The sequence below is a fragment of the Carcharodon carcharias genome, chromosome 16 (assembly GCF_017639515.1).
Source record: "Carcharodon carcharias isolate sCarCar2 chromosome 16, sCarCar2.pri, whole genome shotgun sequence".
Classification (NCBI taxonomy): Eukaryota; Metazoa; Chordata; class Chondrichthyes; order Lamniformes; family Lamnidae; genus Carcharodon; species Carcharodon carcharias.
This window is the reverse complement of record NC_054482.1, coordinates 58,462,269-58,483,022: the sequence shown is the minus strand read 5'-3', so window position 1 is coordinate 58,483,022 and position 20,754 is coordinate 58,462,269. Positions and strand designations below refer to the sequence as shown.

General features: G+C 41.2%; 1 protein-coding gene across 3 annotated transcripts in view; it reads left to right on the top strand.

The window, feature by feature from the left end:
- Nucleotides 1-309: 309 nt before the first annotated feature.
- The window catches only part of wls (Wnt ligand secretion mediator), a 74,708-nt gene continuing 54,263 nt past the window's right edge, over nucleotides 310-20,754 (top strand). For all 3 annotated transcript variants that reach the window (XM_041208225.1, XM_041208227.1, XM_041208226.1), the window contains exons 1-2: nucleotides 310-611; nucleotides 18,520-18,795. In XM_041208225.1, coding sequence (XP_041064159.1) covers nucleotides 506-611; nucleotides 18,520-18,795 — 382 coding nt within the window. In that variant the 5' untranslated portion in view covers nucleotides 310-505. The remainder of the gene's footprint in view (nucleotides 612-18,519; nucleotides 18,796-20,754) is intronic.

Genomic DNA, 20,754 nt, shown 5'->3' with positions numbered 1-20,754 from the left:
CTCAAGCAATGCCATCAAATGTGCATTTTACAGCAGAAATCTCTGCAGAGAGATTAGGAACAGGAACCCCTCGCTGATCTTCTGATTCACAACATTAGTAGTTAAAGTGTCTGTCAGCATCACTTCTACGCACGTACGGCACATTTGACCACGTCCTTAACTTTGCAAGGAGGTGGCCCTTTAAATTGGCAATAAATTGAAAGTTATTAATCACCGCATTAGTATGTGGTTGTTAAGATACTGTAGCAGTCGGCTAAACAGGATCTGGGAATCTGGCAAGTCATGTGATTGATTTTTTTGTATGTGTGTGTTGTCGGTTTCCCACAGCGCCCCTTTAAAAAAAGCTTGAAGGAAGAGAGAGAGAGTGTGAGTGTGAGGGAGCCCGTTTGCAGAATCACAGCTTCCGATACTGGAGCTGCGACAAGATCCTTGCTTTGATTAAATTGACTCTAATTCAATTAGTTACTGTTACGGGCTGAAAAGAGTGAAAACAAGATAATAAAAGATGGCAGGCGCAATTATAGAAAATATGAGCACGAAGAAGCTCTGCATTGTTGGAGGGATTTTGCTGGTTTTCCAAGTAATTTCCTTTCTGGTGGGAGGTTTGATCGGTAAGTGGCTTGTACTTGCGTTTTCTTTTGTTAGCTATTTATTACAGTATCGGTAGCAACGTACTATGATCTAATTAGTCCTGCCATTGTACTTGGGGAGAGAAGAACTGCATGGGCTCTTTGTAGCGGTTCAGTCTAGTGCGTAAAGTGGAAGAAAACTTTTGGCCTACTTTCAGTAACAACTTCCTTTTTTTTTACAAAAAAGGGAAAGTGAAGCATGGCGATAGGACATCGGTGAAGAGGAAATTGCAATTTTGTAAATTTCATACATTTGTCTTTAGAGGCGCATCTTTCAAAAGAAAAAACTGCAGAATAAAACAATTGTTCTTTGAGGGCTGGTGGCTGTGGTGCGGCTCCAGCTGAATTTTTTTTTGGTTGCGCCTCTATCGTGAAAAGGGCTGAAATCGGCACGAATGGATTGTGCTGATCTTTCTTTATAAGAGATCTGTGTAAGTTTATAAAGCACATGATCAGTAAATATATTTAAATAACTAACTACGCTTTAAGTCTGAATGTTTTATTTTCATATTGAACTTTTAAACAACCCCCCTATAGTTCCAAAACTTTTTCTTTTGTTCTCACCCCTGTCGAGTTTCTGAACTTTCTGGCTCCACCTCTCCGCTCTCAATTGCGATCGAGGCAAGATTATGAACTTTATGACCGAGCAGAGGCGAGGGTGTTTTGTGTGGAGTTTCAAAGGGTTGGGGAAGTAGGAGGGGAGACTCTCAATAAGGATCGGACAGACCTAGAACGTGGGATTGGTAGAAGGTTGTATGGCAATTTCTTTCCTAAACTCTCTCTCTCTGCTGCCCCTTAATCGGTTGATGGCAGCGCCCCCGGGGTTATCACAGCCTTGGGATTAATTCCGCAGCGACGTTTCCCCCGGGGAAAGCTACAGATAACTCAGGGGTAATTTCTGCCCACTCTCTCTTGGGGATTAAATGCAGAGCATTCCTGTGGCAGGTGACTGACTGAGCCATTCCTCCAGCGCACCGATTGATCGGGATAATGATGGAGTGGAGACTGAAAAGCACAAAGAGGGCACCGGTTACAATTGAGGCTCCACCCATGCTCGATATTGCAAAACGGGCGGATTAATGGTGGAAGGAATACTTTTCCCGCACAAAAAAAGGCCAGCGATCCGATCAGAAAATCCCTGACTTTTGTTAGGATTTCTACTTTAAAGATTAAGGAAACGACCCACGTTCAGTAATATCCCTCTCCCACTTTCCAACGTAAAATGAGTGGCGCCTGTTGGAGTAATGCAGCGTTTCTAAACAAACGGAAGTATTTGTTACCTTTTTTTGACAATATGTGAAGACAATGCTACATTAAATTAAATGGGAAGGGAAGTCCAGAGTATTCCCGAAATATTATCTGCAAAAAAAAGGAACTAATGGTTTTTTCTCACCTGGAAGTGCTTTTTCTTGTTGAGACACAAATCTAGGTGCTAGGTGACCTCTTGTCTTCCCCCATGAGGGGAATATTATTCATATATTAACCTATTCACCAGCCTGAGGGTCAAGCAGCTCTGAATCCTCATTCAGATCCATGTCAGGTTGTTTCGATTTTTTCCCCATAAATATACCTAATTGATAATTTGTAAAAGTACATTACAAAACATTTCAACTTGAAAATTGGAGTTCAATAAAATTAAACTTTCCTCCATACAGCAGGCTCCACTCTTAGATACCTCCTATACAATTGTAATACTCGTGATATTTACAATATACTTTCCATGTCAGGCATACAGCCTGAGGGCAAAGCCTTTTAAATTTAAAAATTACAGAAAATGTAATAGAATTCAACTTTTTCCCTACACAGCATGTTCCACTCTGAGGTGCCTCAATAAAATTTTGATACTGTTGCTATTCACTTGAACTTAATAGTCATTGAAATGAATTTTGAAAGGCAGGAAACAAGTCAGGTCTCTACTGAAATGCAGCACTTATTTTATTTAAACCATGTACCAATGACATCGATAGGAATTTGAACAATTAGGAGCTAAATTAAAAAGCAGAACCTCCAAGGTAATAATCTCTGGATTACTACCTGAACCATGGGAAAACTGGCATAGGGTAAATAAAGTCAAGGAGTTAAATGCATGGTTCAAAGATTGGTGTGGGAGGAATGGGTTTCAGTTCATGGGGCACTGGCATCAGTACTGGGGTAGAAGGGAGCTGTTCTGGTGGGATGGCCTTCACTTGAACCATGCAGGGACCAATGTCCTGGCGAATCGAATAACTAGGGCTGTAGAGAGGGCTTTAAACTAAATACGGAGGAGGGGAGGGGGGAAGGTTCTGGAGACAGGATAAGTAGGCTTACAAAGCAAAAGGATATGGTGGCATTGCAGGGCAGCTACTTAGATAGTGATACCCAGAGTGTGACAGGAAGGGACAGAGTGGACAAACATTTAAAAAAACCACAGCAACTAGGGTCAAAGGGGGAAAAAATGGTAAAAAGGCACAATTAATGGCTCTTAAATGCAAGTAGTGTTTGGAACACAAATAAATTAATGGCACAAATAGAGATTAATGGGTTTGATCTTATAGTCATTACAGAGACATAGTTACAAGGAGATCAAAGCTGGGAACTAAATATTTAGGGAAATGTGACATTTTGAAAGGACAGGCAGGAAGGAAAGGGTGTTGCGATAGCTTTGTTAGTACGAGATGGAATAAGTACGATAGCAAGAAATTAACTTGGATTGGAAGATGTAGAATCCATATCGGTGGAGGTAAAAAAAAAACAAGAGGAAGAAGACATTGATGGGAGTAGTCTATAGGCACCCGAACAGTAGCAATGCTGTCGGACAGAGAAATCAGGAAATAATGAGGGCATGTAAAAAGGCAGTATATTAATCATGGGTGACTTTAATCTCCATGTAGATTGGGAAAATCAAATTGGTGAGGTAGCAATGAGCAAGAATTAATAGTGTATTTTGGACAGTTTCCTAGAACAATATGTTGTGGATCCAACCAGGGATCAGGCTATTTTGGATCTGGTAATGAGGCAGGTTTAATAAATTATCTCAGAGTAAAAGATCCCCTTGGAAACAGTGACCATAACATGGTGCAATTAGCATTCAGTTTGAGAGTGAGAAACTTTGTTTGGAAACAGGTGCTAAACTTAAATAAGGGTAATTACAAAGGAATGAGGCCAGAGTTGGATGAAGTGGAATGGGAAAGGAGTTTAGTAGAAAAGATGGTTGATGAACAATGGCGGACATTTAAGAAAATAGTTCATGACTCGCAACAAAGATGCTTCCCAGTGAGGAAGAAGGATTGTAGGAAGGAGATGAACCAACCATGGTTAACCAAGGAAGTTAAAAGATTGTATGCTTTTTCTTTCACTCTGATACTATGTGGCAAAGATTAGTGGTAAGACAGAGGATTGGGAAAGATTTAAAAACCAATAGAAGATAACCAAAAAAGTAATAAAGAGGGTGCAAATAAACTTTGAGGATAAATTAGCAAGTAATATAAAAACAGACAGTTGGAGCTTCTTTAAATATATAAAAAGGAAGAGAGGCCAAAGTCAATATAGGTCCCTTAGAAAATGAGGCTGGGGAAATAATAATGGGGAACCAGGAAATGGCAGAGGAGTTGGATAAATACTTTGCATCAGTCTTCACATTAGAAGACACTAAAAGCATTCCAAAAATACTAAGTAATCATGGAGCAAAAGGTGGGGGAGGAAATAAATACAATAAGTCAATAGAGAAAAAATACTAGGGAAACTAATGGGACTAAAGGCTGATAAGTCCCCTGGACCTGATGGGTTGCATCCTCGGATATTAAAGGAAATAGCTACACAGATAATGGATACACTGGTAGTAATCTTCCAAGAATCCTTAGATTCTGGAAAAGTCCCAGAGGATTAGAAAACTGCCAATGTAATGCCCTTATTCAAAAAGGGAAGGAGACAAAAAAAACAGGTAACTATAGGCCAGTTAGCTTAACATCTGTCATTGGGAAAATATTGGAGTCTATTATAAAGGATGTAATAGCAGAGCATTTAGAAATGCATAATCTAATCAAGCAGGGTCAGCATGGCTTCATGAACGGGAAATCATGCCTGACAAATTTAGTAGAATTCTGTGAGGAGGCAACAAGCTAGATAAAGGGGAACCAGTAGATGTAATATATTTGGATTCCCAAAATGTGTTCGATAAAGTACCACACATAAGGCTACTTAATAAGATAAGATCCCATTTTGTTGGAGGCAGTATATTAGCATGGATAGAGGACTGGCTAACTGATAGAAGACAGAGAGTTGGGATAAGGAGCGGGGGAGGGGGGTTGGGGGGTGTGCGGGGTGGGGGGGGATTGCATTTTCAGGATGGCAACCTGTAACTAGTGGAGTGCCACAGGGATCAGTGCTGGGGCCACAATTATTTACAATATATGTTAATGACTTGGATGAGGGAAATGAATGTACTATTGCCAAGTTTGCAGATGACACAAAAATAGGTGAGAAGGCAAGTGGTGAGGATGACACAAAAGAGTCTACGGGGGATATAGACATGTTAAGTGAGTGGGCAAAAACGTGGAAGATGGAATATAATGTGGGTAAGTGTGAGTTTATGCTCTTTGGCAGGAAGAATAGAGGAACTGAATATTATTTAATTGGAGAAAAGCTGAAGAAAACTGCAGCACAGAGGGATTTGGGGGTCCTTGTGCATGAATTCCAAAAAGCTAGCATACAAGTTCAACAGTTAATACGTATGGTAAGTGGAATTTTGGCCTTTATTTCAAAGGGAATGGAGTATAAAAATAAGGAATTCTTGCTAAACTATAAAAGGCACTAGTCAGACTGCACCTAGAATACTGTGAACAGTTTTGGCCCCCTTATCTAAGGAAAGATATACTGGCATTGGAGGCAGTCCAGAGAAGGTTCACTAGGTTTATCTTGGGAATGGAGGGATTTTCTTATGAGGAGAACTTGAGTAGGTTTGGCCTTTTATTCATTGGAGTTTAGAAGAATGAGAGGTGACTTTATTAACACATTAGATTCTTAGGGGGCTTGACAGGATAGATGCTGAAAGATATGACCAGAGGGCATAAACTCAGAGTAAGGGGGCACCCACTTAAAACAGAGATGAGGAGAAATTTCTTCTGAGGGTAGTCAATCTGTCGAATTCTTTACCGCAGAAGGCTGTAGAGGTTGGGTTGTTAAATATATTCAAGGCTGAGATGGACAGACAGATTTTTAATCAGTAAGGGAATCAAGGGTTACGGGAAAAAGGCAGGCAAGTGTAGTTGAAGATTATCAGATCAGCCATGATCTCATTGAATAGTGGAGCAGACTCAAGGGGCCAAATGGCCTACTTCTGTTCCTACGTCTTTTGGTCTTATTACAACTACTACAATTTTTTTGTATCTTGACACCTTGTGATCTTAGACTTTCGCACCTGCTGAACCTGCTTTGATACTGCTGCTGTTTTTATTTGGTGTCTGAGGGACTGTCCTGTGCTATTTTTATTGCTAAATTAAGCAGACTTGTATACTCTAAAGAAAACTGGGCTTATGAGTCTGCTATTGGAATAAGTGAGTGGATTTAGTTTTGTAAACAGAAAGAGCTGACTGACACTGTGGTCATCTGAGCTCCAAACTGAAACAGCTCCAATATGGAAATGGCATAAGACAGAAAAGATTGCTCTACATGAGATTATTGGGCCCCAAAAGATTGGTTCCCAGTCTGGTGGTAATAGTTTGTGATGAGGAGGAACTTTGTATAAACTAGTGAATACCTTTCCTTGTGGGTTTTGCCCTATTGGGGTCAACTACCTCTGGATAAGCAGCAGCTGCTGCAATTTGTGTCTGTTGGCTAGAATCGCTGTTCAGTGGAATAGTGGTGTCCATGCTGTGGGTGGGAGAATTTTGGCAATCTATTCCTATTTTATAGGTAGTTGTGCTGCTCATGTACTATTTGTGAGGAGCTCCTGATACTCTTGTGTTCAATGAGGGTTAAACTCGCATTTACTGGCTGTTGACAAGCTACTTGGTGGGCTGTCCTTCTTGGAGATGGGAAACAAGAAGTAAGTGGGGTTCCTTTTGGGCTCCAGGATATTCTAAGGTGTCGGAGTGGGTGATGGAAGTTCAAAATCAAGTTGACCTTTTGCAGACTCAGTATGGTAACATGAGTTGGGCAGTGCAGTGCTTCAGGGTGTTACTGCAGCCAGTTGCCTTCACGAATCAAAGCTCGGCAATGGACTGTCAAAGAAAACTGGAGTTCTTTCCACTTGGCTCCAGATTATCCTGCTAACCAATACTACAATGATTCAACTGGTCCTTTATGCATAAGTAACATGTTTACTATTGACCTGTGTTGGTAGACTGAGATCATAGCTGGTAAAACTACAACTGCACCCTTCACACTTGGGCTTCCTTGGCTCTGCCAAACTGCACCTCCCTTTTTTACATTCTTGGTTGTATCTGTACAGGGGTGAAACATTAGACAGGCTGGTTAGTTACCTCCAAGCTTGGCTTGGAGATTCGTAACATGGTGATGACTTTCCACATGTGGTGGGTGGACATCTGACTGACCAAAGTAAACCATTTGCAATAAATTGAAGAACTGGACCCATTTTGTTCCTGTAGTGCTGCGGCTGACTACAACCACAACATCTTTTTATTGTTATAAGACCACAAGTTACGAGAAATCAAATTTTTTTTGTATTCCAAAATATGTTCAGTATGTGCAAAATTATTTTCAGTTTGGGCTTTTTTCAGTCTGCATTTGTGAGAGAATTCCCTTGTGTCTTGGGTGTGCGTTGTTTTTGTTTTGTTCCTGGAGTTGCATTTGATTGAATTCTTATTCATTGTAGCTTCAGTCTTAAAATAGTTTGTTTTGTTGGAATAAATTTGTGAAGAAAAATACATTTATATTTCATAGGATAAGGTTCCAATCTTTCTATCTCCAAACAATCCTGCGTGTCTCTGCATTGATTGTAGTGGACAAGGTGGCCAAACAGGCTGCTCCTCTGTCAACTTTCCTGAAATGTGGACATTGATAAACTCGTTCAGTTCTTTAAAGCTTTTTTCATTTTCTGCTTGGGGATTTTAATCTTTTTCCTCTTGGTATGAAGCAATGTTTCACTGCACCACTGTCCTATTGGTATCTCATCCAGTTTTCTATTCCTCTTGTGTACAGGTCAGCTTTTGACTGGGCCATATCTCTTCATCTTCATGTACCATTTCCTGCAGGTGTCATTGGATGGTTAGTAAAAAAAGGGAACTCTGGCTTGATTTTCTTTTGCAACTTCTGAACTGAGGGCCTTTGTAGAGCCCTGCCTGAGATCTGCAACTTGAACACTGGAGATTAAAGCTGGACCCTTCATGGATTATGTGGTTCATTTTCAAGCTCAGCAATGCAATTACCATTTCAGCCATTGGGGAAATCAAAATTTTAAAACCTTAAACCAGTAATTGACTTATTATAGACAAACGATTAGGAACTAAAGGCATGTGTGTAATGTTTATCGCACTTGCTCCTGTGGTACGCACTTTCTAATTCACTGTTGTCTATATGTGCTATGATGTGTTATTGTCCAGTGTAGATACGATTTTGATTGGGTGTGATATTCTGAAATTTAATAGCTTGCAGCCACTTAATTGTGGATTGACAGAAAAAAGACAGTCACCTGGGCAAGGCTGCTGATACAAATTAAAGCAGAAAATGCTGGAAAGTCTCAGCAGGTCTGACAGCATCTGTGGAGAGAGAAACAGAATTAACATTTCAGAACATTAACTGTGCTTCTCTCCACAGATGCAGCCAGACCTGCTGAGTTTTTCCAGCATTTTCTGTTTTTATTTCAGAGTTCCAGCATCTGCAGTAATTTATTTATCAAGGCTGCTGTCACCACGTGTTGGTGGGTATGGTTCCAGAGGTATCAAAAAATGGTGGAGTGCACTGACTACAGCAAGGGTTATGCACCCTGACAACATCCTGGCTTTTGCACTGAAGACTTGTGCTCCAGAACAAGTGTGCCTCGAGCCAAGCCTCTCCAGTACAGCTGAAACACTGGCATCAACCCAAAAATGTGGCAAATTACCCAGGTATGTCCTGTCTATGAAAAGCAGGTCAATCGAATCTAGCCAATTACCACCTCATCAGTCAACTCTCGATCATCAGCAAATTCATGAATGTGTTGTTGACAATGTCATTAAGTAGCACTCACCAATGCTCAGCTTGGGTTCTGTCAGGACCATTTGTTCCATATCTCATCACCACTTTTTTCCTAAGCATGGACAAGAGCTGAATTCTAGAGTGAAGTGAGTGACTGCCCTTGACATCAAAGGAGCATTTGACCAAGTGTGGTATTAAGGCATCCCAGAAAAATTGAAGTCAGTGGGAATCAGCAGAAGGCTCTGCATTGGCTGGAATCATACCTAGCACAAAGGCAGAGGGTTGTGGAAGCTGATTACCTCAGGCCCAGGACATCACTGCAGGAGTTCCTCAGGGTGATATCCTCGGCTCACTAATCTGCAGCTGCTTTATTGATGACCTTCCCTCTGTTATTAAGGTCAAAATGTTCGTGGGATCTTCACTGATTGCAAAATGTTCAGTTTCATTCAAAAACCCTCAGTTAATGACACTGTCCATTCCTGCTTGCAGCAAGACCTGGACAACATTTAGGCATGGGCTGAAAAGTGGCAAATGTCCAGCAATGACCATCTCTAAAAACCAAGAATCTAACTACCTCCCCTTGGCATTCAATAGCAATACCATTGCTGAATTCCCCCACCACTGATCAGAAACATAACTGGACTAGCCACATATGTACAATGGCAACAGGGCAGGCTTGAGGCTAGAAATTCTGCTGTGAGTAACTCTTGCCTCCTGACTCTACAAGGCACAGGTCAAGAGTGTGATGGAATACTTTCCACTTGCCTGGATGAATGCAGCTCCAACAACACACAAAAGTTTGACACCATCCAGCACAAGGCAGCCCGCTTGATTGGCACCCCATCCACCACCTTTAACATTCACTCCATCCACCACTGCACAGTGGCAGTGCTGTGTGCCACCTATAAAATAAACTGCAGCAAGTCACCATGATTTTTTTCAAATGAACCTCCTATACTCTCAATTTACTGCCTAGAAGGACTAGGGGAGCAGGCATGTGGGAACACTGCCACCTTCAAATTCCCCTTCCAGTTAAATATCGTCCTGACTTGGAAATATATTGCCATTCAATGATAACTGTTGGTTCAAAATCCTGGTACTCCCTCCCTAAAGCACTTTGGCAGTACTTTCCTCATAAGCTGCAGCATGTCAAGAAGATGGCTCACCACAGCTTTCTGAAGGGTAATTTGGGATGGGCAATAAATGCCAGCCTTGGTCAATGATGCCCACACCCCATGAATGACTTTTTAAAAGTTCAAATCTTTGGGGGAGGGTGATAATTTGCAAAAGAAAATTCTGAGCAGTGGACATTCTTATGAATTCCAAAATTCACCACAGCAGCTGCATGCAATTCTTTCAATAGAGAAGCTGAGTTTTTAAACTTTGTTCAGATCTTAATTGCAAAGCTTTATAAAACAGATATTATCAACTGACTTTCTTGGCAGTACTACCATTTGCTGAGTTTATTTTATGTACAATACATTCTTTTCACATCAGTTATCCAACCATATATTGAAGTTGTCTGTGCCCTGTAACTATATCATTCAGCACTAAAGTTGGTCAAAAGTTACTTTTTGGTTTGTGTTAGATGCTCTTGTGCCCATTGTTTTAATGCCCTTCTCATCTTTTGTCAAGTTGTTGATTTTGTGCTGAGATCAGGTTTTAATTCTTGTTCCTTTGTGAAAGATGTGTTGCCATCTAGACCACCTCCCAATGGCTCAGCGTGTTTATTTAATGAGCTGTACACGTCAGGAATCCAGGTTTGATGTCCAGTTTGTGCTGAGTTAGCTGATCTCATGCTACAGTAGCTGTATTGCTTAGATTGGCTTCAGTGCCATTGATTTTATAGTGGGAAAACTGCCCATGCTCATGCTGCTGAATGCAATCCATGTATGCCTGCCAGAAGTGGTTTTACTCATTCATGGGATGTGGGTGTTGCTGGCTAGGCCAGCATTTATTATCCATCCCTAATTTCCCTTTTTAAGGGTGTGCCATGGACATCATAAAAGACCAAAACTGGTTTGGACACTGATTGAATGGCCTGCAGGCTACCACCCATAGATAAAAGATCAGGCAAACAATTTGGTGTCACATAAATCACAGAATTTCTGGGGGTATTTTTTTCCAGCAGTCCCAGTTAGGTTTTTCCCAACATTGATTTTCAGCATGGTTTGAAGTATCAGTGTTCATCATCCTACAAAAGTGAAGATGGTTTCTGCTAGCAACTGTATCTGAGTGCTCAGTTCTTTGGTACCGTTTCAAAATTATAAGACTTTAAACGGAGAATTTTCTGCATGGTGGACCGGTCAGGGGTGGGCACAGTGTTGATCACCACCCGTGATCAGCTGTGTGCCGCCATTTTACACGGGTGGACCAATTAAGGCCCGTCCAGTATAACGCGTGGCCGGTAACGCCTACCTGTGCAGGTGGGGGTAGGTGGGAGAGTCGGAGCCCCCGAAAGAGCGCAGAAATCTCTGAGGCACGGAGCTGCCTCAGGGACATTTAAGCACATAATAAAAGTTCATAAATAATAAAGTTAAAAATTATTTAGACATGTCACATGAGCTGGGACATATTTATGAATTGCGCAAAAATTATTTACTTATCGAATAAAACCTTCAGGAAACCTCATCCCACCCACCTTAAGATTGGACGGGCAGCGCTGATAATTATCTAAATTACTTCCCTAATGGCCATAATAGGCCTTTGACAGTTCGGAGGGCGCGCAACTGCCTCTGGTGCTCGTCCGCCGATCGAAAGATTTAAATGACGTTGGGACGCACACCCTACATCATCTTGCATCATTTTGCGTTTCGGGCCTGCCCCTGCACAACTATGTCAAAATTCTGGCCAGAAAGATGAGTGCTGACTGAGTTATAGAATCATTACTACACAGAAAGAGGCCGTTAGGCCTATCCAGTGACTTCCTGCTAGATATGTATGTGTGAGGATATTGGATCAGAAAAGGGTCATGTACTGCACAGTTGAATAGCCATCAAACACAGTCTAGAATAGTTAGTTGAGCAAGTTATTTATTATAGGCCAGTGAGTTGTAGAGGCCATAATGCTACGCTGATATGTAGGGAATAGAGCATGAGACCTTTCTAATCTATACAACTCAGTGCAATACCAGGTGCTACATTTTGTTACAGGGCCATTGAGGGAAAAAAAAACTACTGGTTCCTTGCTAAAGCAATTGAACATTCAATTTCGCACATTTTGGTATGCAGTTCAACAAAGCAAAGTTGTGATGCAGCACATGGGAACTTCGACCAAAACCCTGTTCATCTATTAGTGCCAGGCATAATGTGGCTTAAAAGTGATGTCTTTTTACTCTAAAAGCTGCAGTCCATAATATTTTAATAGCTTATCCAAAATGTATGAGGAGCACATGGCTCACTTGCCGCTTGGCTGAAGTGTTCTTAAGGTTTATTGAACGCTAAATTATCACACCTGTTCCTTTCCTGCAGCAAGTTAGTGAAATGAAGCAGAAACTTGTTCTAGTTTGTTCCATGGTTATGCCCACCGAGTTGTGGTTAATTGAGTAGAAAGTCAGTTGGTGTAAAAGTTAAAATAGTACCAGCCAGTGGGACTAAGGCTTTTAATCAATGTTGACATGCTAGGGTGCAATGTGAAACAGTTATTTCTGTTGATAGAATGAAGTGTATTGATGTCTTAATGACTTTTCATATTTTTGCCATGGTGGTGGAATGATGAACGCATATTTCTCTAAAGCCTACACTTGAAGATCAGATCCAATTACAAAAGACATTCTTTTTAAAATCTTGATGTTTATAGAACCATACTTCACCACAAGTTACTGCTTTCAGAAAAGGTTGGAGGGGAAGAAAAAAATACTGCAGTGGTGGTCACATAGATGGTAACCCTTTGAGCCAATGCAAACCATTAATTAGCAGTGTCGTCACTGGGGCTTTGATAAAGTGGGTGTGTGAGATTGTAAGTACTCTCCACAGAAATTGTGCAATAAAAATAACACAATAGTTATCCAATTTTGAGGCATTTTAACATTTGATACCTCTTGTAGTTTGGGTCATCGAGAGCCACATTGGGCACCATGTATGTTTTCTAAAATGGATATTTCTCATCCTTTCTTTAAATTTCAAATTCCTCTCTTCCCTCCCTGACGTTCTCATTTCCAGCCCTACAACTACTGATTTTAATCACCCCACCATTGACAGCCGTGCCTTGAGATACCTAGGCCCTGAGTCCTGGTATTTCCTCCCCAACTCTCTTAAACCTACTTTGACCAAGATTTTAGTCACGTCTTAATTAATATACTCCTTTATGCAGCTCAGTGTCAAATCTTGTTATGTACCTTAAGAGTCACTTAACTTAATGGTGTTATATGCAAGTTGTTATCATAACAGACTGCAGATCCATAAACAAATTTGAGTGAAAATACAAATGATTGTATGAATTGGGAATCTTACAAGAAGCTTATTACACAGTATTATAGTGTATGGGGTTAATTTTTTTTTACTATTTTGGTAATAACACAGTAACAATGTTCCTTCCCTTTTTATGTCCTCCATTTTATCTTTCAGCTCCGCAGCTGAGAGGGTGGATGCAGGGTTTGTTTTTCATCTGCTGCTAATGCCCTCTACTCCCCATTGCATGAGTGAATAAGTGCAAGTCCTCCCTTCTGATTCCTTTTTCTTTTTGACCCTAACTTCTGGGAGACAGTCCTCCACTTGGGACTTTGTCATAACAACAGTAACTCAGACTGGAACAGGACAGGGATCCCACCTACCTTCATCCCCATTTGCAGGCAGTTGCATTGCACATCTCTTTAGTTTGTTTTTTTTTGTCACTCCAACTTCCTCTCCTGAAGTTGTTGATTCTTTGATGTATCATTCCATTTCATAGAGGTCTGCAGCACAGAAAAAGGCCCATTGAGCCTGCGCCGGTCAAGCAAGTACCTAACTATTCTAATCCCATTTTCCAGCACTAGGCCCATAGCCTTGTATGCCATGGCATCGCAAGTGCACATCCAAATATTTCTTAAATGTTAAGAGGGTTTCTGTCTCTACCACCCTTTCAGGCAGTGAGTTCCAGATTCCCACCACCCTCTGGGTGAAAATATTCTTCCCCACATCCCCTCTAAACCTCCCGCCCCTTACCTTAAATCTATGCCCCCTGGTTATTGATCCCTCCATCAAGGGGTAAAGTTCCTTCCTGTCTACTCTATCTATGCCCCTCATAATTTTATACACCTCAATCATGTCCCCCCTGAATCTCCTCTTCTCCAGGGAAAATAACCCCAGTCTATCCAATCTCTCCTCATAACTAAAACTCTCCAGCCCAGGCAACATCCTTGTAAATCTCCTCTGTACACTCTCTAATGCAATCACATCCTTCCTATAATGCGGATTCCAGAACTGCACGCAATACTCTAACCGTGGCCTAACCAGCGTTTTATATAGTTCCAGCATAACCTCCCTGCTGTTATATTCTATGCTTCGGCTAATAAAGGCAAGTATCCCATATGCCTTCTTAACCACTTTATCTATGTGTCCTGCTACCTTAAGGGACTGATGGACATGCACACCAAGGTCCCTCTGATCCTCGGTACTTCCCAGGGTCCTACCATTCATCGTGTATTCCCGTGCCTTTTTTGTCCTGCCCAAGTGCATCACCCCACACTTATCCAAATTAAATTCCATTTGCCACTGATCAGTCCATCTGACCAGCCTGTCTATATCCTCCTGTAATCTAAGGCTATCCTCCTCACTATTTACCACCCCACCAATTTTCATGTCATCCACAAACTTACTGATCAACCCTCCTACATTCAAGTCTAAATTGTTTATATATACCACAAACAGCAAAGGACCCAACACCAATCCCTGTGGAACCCCACTGGACACAGGCATTCAGTCACAAAAACACCCCTCGACCATCACTCTCTGCTACCTGCCACTCAGCCAATTCTGGATCCAATTTGCCAATTGCCTTGGATCCCATGACCTCTTACCTCCATTATCAGTCTCCCATGCGGGACCTTATCAAAAGCCTTGCTGAAGTCCAAGTGGACTACGTCAAATGCATTGCCCTCGTCTACATACCTGGTCATCTCTTCAAAAAATTCAATCAAATTGGTCAGACATAACCTCCCCTTAACAAAATCATGCTGACTGTCCTTGATTTAATCCCTGCCTCTCCAAGTGTAGATTAATTCTGCTGCTCAGAATTGCTTCCGATAGTTTCCCCCACCACTGAGGTTAGACTGACTGGCCTGTAGTTCCCTGATTCATCCCTTCCTCCCTTCTTGATTAATGGTACCACATTGCCAGTCCTCTGGCACCTCTCCTATGGCCAAAGAGGTATTGAAAATTATTGCCAGCGCCCCTGCTATCTCCTCCCTTATCTCACTCAGCAGCCTGGGATACATTTCATCCGGGCCCAGAGATTTATCTACTTTTAAGCCTGCCAGACCACTTAAAACCTCCTCCCTTTCTATGCTAATTTCTTTAATTATATCACAGTCCTTCTGCCTGATTTCCATACCCATGTTGTCCCTCTCACTTGTGAACACCGGCACAAAGCATTCATTTAGAACCCTACCTGCGTCTTCCGGCTCCACACACAAATTACCACTATGGTCCTTAATGGGCCCTACTCTTTCCCTAGTTATCCTCTTACTCTTAATGTACTTGTAAAATAACTTGTTGGCCCTGTACTCTCCCAATTTCCTTCTTGAATGAGTCTCACTGCTCTGATGCAGATTTATCTAAAAGTAGCTGCTCCCAGTCCAATCTGGCCAAATCATACCTGATCTTATTAAAATCGGCCTTCAGAAAATAAATACTTGTACCTTGTACATCCCAATACACTTTAAAGCAAATTAATTACTTTTTAAAGAGCAGTCATACAACAGCTGCCTGAATAGTGTTGCTTCTCTTACTTATAGGGCAGATGACTAGAAGCTGTTTTAAGGGGTGTCTTAGAGGAAGAAAGGAGTAGAGAGATTTTAAGGTGAGAATTCCATAGTTAAAGCACTCCCCTTCCTCTTTCTCCATTAAAGGTGCTACATAAATGGAAATATTTATTGCTTACCCAATAATCATCTTTTGTCTGGTTCTGCTTGCAGTGCAGTCAGTCATAGTACTTGTTTCCATATCACTATTGCTAAGTGTGTGAATGGCTGAGCATGTTTCTAGCCTTGCTATTAAATGATTTAATATGGTTGCAAATGGTTGCACATTAGCTGATTGCCTTAGGACAACTATTGTCTGTTCAGGAAATGTCCTCTTCATTTCCTCTTGCAGTGAATGAAGAGTATCAGTCCTGTGAGAGATTATTTTCTATAGCCTGTATAGGACAGACGGCTATATTCAGATGTTAATTAAGTGAAGTTTGAATCAGGTTGAAATACCCTCCGGGCCAGTTTCAAAGTTATTTTTCCAGTTTCTTTTCATGTGATGTAAACTATGAATTTGTTTCTGCAATATACTTGTGCAATAAACTTCTGCATATTCTTCCTATGTAAATTTTTGTGTTTCATCGTTGTGTCTCCATATAATAAGAAAAGCATAAAGCCAAAGTTAACATTACAGAGATTGCAGCACAGATGGAAGCCATATGGCCCATTGTGTCTGTGTCAGTGCTAGCTCTTAACTGGAACCATCTTCTTTAATCCCATTTCCTTGCTTTTGCCTTGCCTCTTTGTGTTCCTTTCCTTTCAAATATTTACCAAATCTCCTTTTTAAGGGGAAAATGCAAATACTAGAACTCCTGAATTAAAAATGGAAAGGGCTGGAAATAGCTTGCAGATAGATTCTGTGAAGGGAGAATGGATAGGGGATTTTTTTCCCCCTGTACTTGACACATGGAAAGCATTACTGCCTGTGGTTATGGTGATAAGGCTGAACAATTTAAAAGGTGGGGGTGGGAAAGGATTCTGGGTTCAACACTCTGTGCTCACTGACCTACATTGGCAGCCAGTCAAGTAAAGCCTTGATGTTAAAATTCTCATCCTTGTTTTAAAATTCCTCAATGGCTTCACCTCTCCATACCTCTAATCTCCTCTGGCCCCATAACCCTCCAAGGTCTCTGTGGCTCCTCTAATTGTGGCCTCTTAAGCATCACCATTTTTTTGTTTTTGATCAAAAACAAGAAGATGGTGGCTATGTATTCAGCTGCCATGTCCCTAAACTCTGAAATTCCCTCCCTAAACCTCTCTGCCTCCTTTTTTTCCCCTTTTAAAAAAAGAATCTCCTTTAAAACCAAGTCTTTGGCCAAGTTGTTGATCACCTGTCCTAATATCTCCTTAATTGGCTGAGTGTCAAATTTTATTAATGCTCCCTTGAAGCGCCTCATGGCATTTGTGTTGCCGAAAGACAAGCTCTTGACATTTTGAAACAAAAATAGCTGGAAAAACTCAGCAGGTCTGACAGCATCTGCGGAGAGCAATACAGTTAACATTTCTATATTCCCTCAGTTCTGATGAAGAGTTATACGGACTCGAAATGAGGTGAAATATAAGCTGGTTGAGGGGGGTGGGACAGGTAGAGCTGGATAGAGGGCCAGTGATAGATGGAGGCAAAAGAGAGATTGCCAAAGATGTCATAGACAAAAGGACAAAGGGATGTTGACGGTGGTGATATTAGCTAAGAAATATGCTAATGGTGACATTAAGGGTAGAAAGCAGGATGAGCAAGTAACAGATAGGCCTAGTGGGGGTGGGGGGAAAGGATCAAAATATGCTAAAAGGTGGAGATGAAATAATGGATGGAAATAAATTTTAAAATAATTGAAATTGGTGGGAAAAGAAAAATATATTAAAAAATATATAAAATATTGGAAAAAGGGGGTGGGGATGAAGGGGAGAGTTCATGATCTGAAGTTGTTGAACTCAGTGTTAAGTCCAGCAGGCTGTAAAGTGCCTAATCAGAAGATGAGGTGCTGTTCCTCCAGTTTGCGTTGAGCTTCACTGGAACATTGCAGCAGGCCAAGGATGGACATGTGGGCATGAGAACAGGCTGGTGTGTTGAAATGGCAAGCAACATTGTCATTTTGAGTCTGGCACCCTTGATCCTTTGCCAGCTTTTTAAAATTGTTTGATCTATCTCCATAAACACTAGTAGTGATGATTTCCATATTTCAATAACCTTTTGTGGGTGGGAGGAGTGGGCTGGGGCAGGAGAGAAATATTTTTAATGTAGCCCCTGTCCATTCTCCTTATGCTTAATCCTCTTGTCACTGTTTGACCAGCTAGTACAAACTCGGTGGTTTCAGGAAATTTCCCTTTTGTGTTGATGGCCAAATCATTTAGGTTTCATATTTAATTCCTTATATTTCAAGTAAGGACAGCATATGGATAAAATAAGTAGTTTTTTAAAAAAAAAAAAAGTTCCCTGGTTCCTAGCAGATGGTATGACCTGTGCTCTGTTAGCTGCATTTTGGAGTGACTATTGAAGTGCTACTGTTGGTCTTAGCAGTCTCTTGTTTTTGGTGGGGGGGTAGAAACTAAGCCAGGATACCTGCTTTTTGTTGCTATCCAGTGACTTTCTTCTAAAGTGGGTATTGGCTGAGAATTGGATGGTGCTTGGTAGCCATAACTCTTAAAGTTGAACAGCCTGAGATCTAGACTTCTACCTGAACAGTCGTCACTTGGGTGAGGCAGCAGAGGTTACCTGAGTTTGTGCAACCATCTGCTGGAACGAATCCACCTTTTGAGAAAATTAGCAAGGAGGGAAACGAATCAGTCCAAAATTGAAATGTTTCTAATAATGTGTTTCTGTTCCATATTTTTCAGCTCCAAGTCCAACTATAGGAGTTCCATACCTTGCAACAAAATGTGTGGATGTAAGAAAACACCATCAGAAATCAAAGTGGTTCATGCCATGGGGTCCCAACCAGTGCCCAAAGAAGATCCAGGAATTTACTGAAGCTATGCAGCAACAGATTGCAGCCAATGACATCGTGTTTACAATCCACGTCCCACACCAAAGTTGGGAGATGAGTTCCTGGTTTCAGTTTCTATTGGTTGTTCTGCAGTTTGAGATCGAATTTCAGATTGACAATGAGATAAGTAAGTGGTGGTATGAGTAAGGAGTACCACTTGTTTATACATTAGGAAAATTCGTTCATTTAACACCTTTTGTTTTCTTTGGCAGGGTAGGTTATAACAGCTACTTTCATTTATATAGGACATTTAGTGTTTTTTAAAGTGGTATATATATATATATATATATATATATATATATAAATAATGACACCAAGCCACATAAGACATTAGAGCACATGATTAAAAGTTCTGTCAAAGGGGTAGGTTTAAAGGAGTGTCTTGAAAAAGAAAAGTGAGGTGGAGAGGTATAGGGAGGGAATTGCACAGCTTGGGGCCCTGGCAGCTGAAAGCACAGCCACCAATGGTGGGGCAATTAAAATTGGGGATGCACAAGAGGTCAAAGTTAGAGGAGTACTGATAACTTGGGTGTTTGTAGAACTAGGAGATTACAGAAATATGGAGGGATTAGAATTTGCGGATGAGAATTTTAATTTTGAGGCATTGTTTGTGGGAGCCAGCACAGCTCATTGAGCATAGGGGTGATGAGTATAAGGGTGATGATTGAGCAGCATTTAGTGCAAGTTAGGACACAGGCAGCAGAGTTTTGGATGACCTCTGGTTTATGGATGGTAGAACATGGGAAGCTGGCCAGGATTGCATTAGCATAGTCAAGTCTAAGTATCAAAGCATTTGAAGGTTTCAGCAGCTGAAATACCTGAAATAGCAATGGGGCCTGGTGATGTTCCAAGAAATGGAAATAGGTCATCTTACTGACAGTGTGGATATGTGGTTGAAAACTCATCTTGGGGTTTTAAGTATGATATCAAGATTGTGAACAGTCTTGTTCAGTCTCGACAGTTGCTAGGAGAGGGAACCAAATGTTTAAAAAAGGGAGACTTTATTTCACTTGGACCCCTGTGGTTTGACCCAGGGTTACTCCCTGAAAATCTGCTGAATTTGGTAGGTCATTAAGCAGAGAAAGAACTGGAGAATCCTTGTATGTTTTTACTGAAGACCTGCATTGCTTTTCTGAAGGTACAGAAAAACACATCTTTGAAAGAAAGGCAAAATACTCTGAAGGCTGCAAATGTGAAATCTGATTCGAAAATGCTGGAAATACTCAGTTTGCCTAGCTGCATCTATGGAGAGAGAAGCGGTAAACATTTCAGGTTGATGACCTTTTATGAGAAGTTGACCAGGAGATATATGACATATTGCAATTGGCTTCAGCCATCCTGTTTTGCAGGGAAGGGAGTACTGCAAAAGCAGAAAGAGTTTTGGCTCCTGAACACTTTCCTTATGGTTTTGGCCATAGTGTCAAATAGCCTGTACTCGTTTTCAAGACCCAACATCTGAAACATGGCCACTTAGTTCAGATATTAAAGAACTGCTGAAACGTGTAGAGTTAGACTGCCATTAGAGGCGGAGAGATGAATTGGGGGCGGGGGAAACTTGCACAGTAACGTAAAATGCCTATCACAGTGGCTGAGCTATTGAGTCAGTTCAGACTAAGCTTCAAACCTGGGATCTTCCTGGTCTGCATGGTGCTCAATGTAAGAAAAGGAAATTTGAGACTAAATGCTGGAATTTTCCATCCCTTCCTGCAGGTGTGATCTTCCAGTCTCGCTGAAGCGAATGGCTCACCTTGTTTTCTGGCCCCGCCCTGCCCTAAATCTTGTATTTATTTTGTATAGATTTAAACACTGTTGCCACTGTTCCAATTGCTCATGCATATTATGAGCGTTTTTTTTTGTAGCCGAGGATAACCCAGAATAATTTAAACCATTATTGCTTTTCATTTTATTTCTTCTTATCTGATCCAAGAACTTTTATACACTGACCCATTAGGGCAGTAACTCCTAGCTGTTTTAACCTGGCTTACTTTTGTTTTCCCTTTCATGCTGACTCTAAACTTCAGAGTGTCTTAGCGTTAGGTCCTAGAGCACTTTTTTCTGTGGGACCCCAAAGTGATCAATCAGTAAG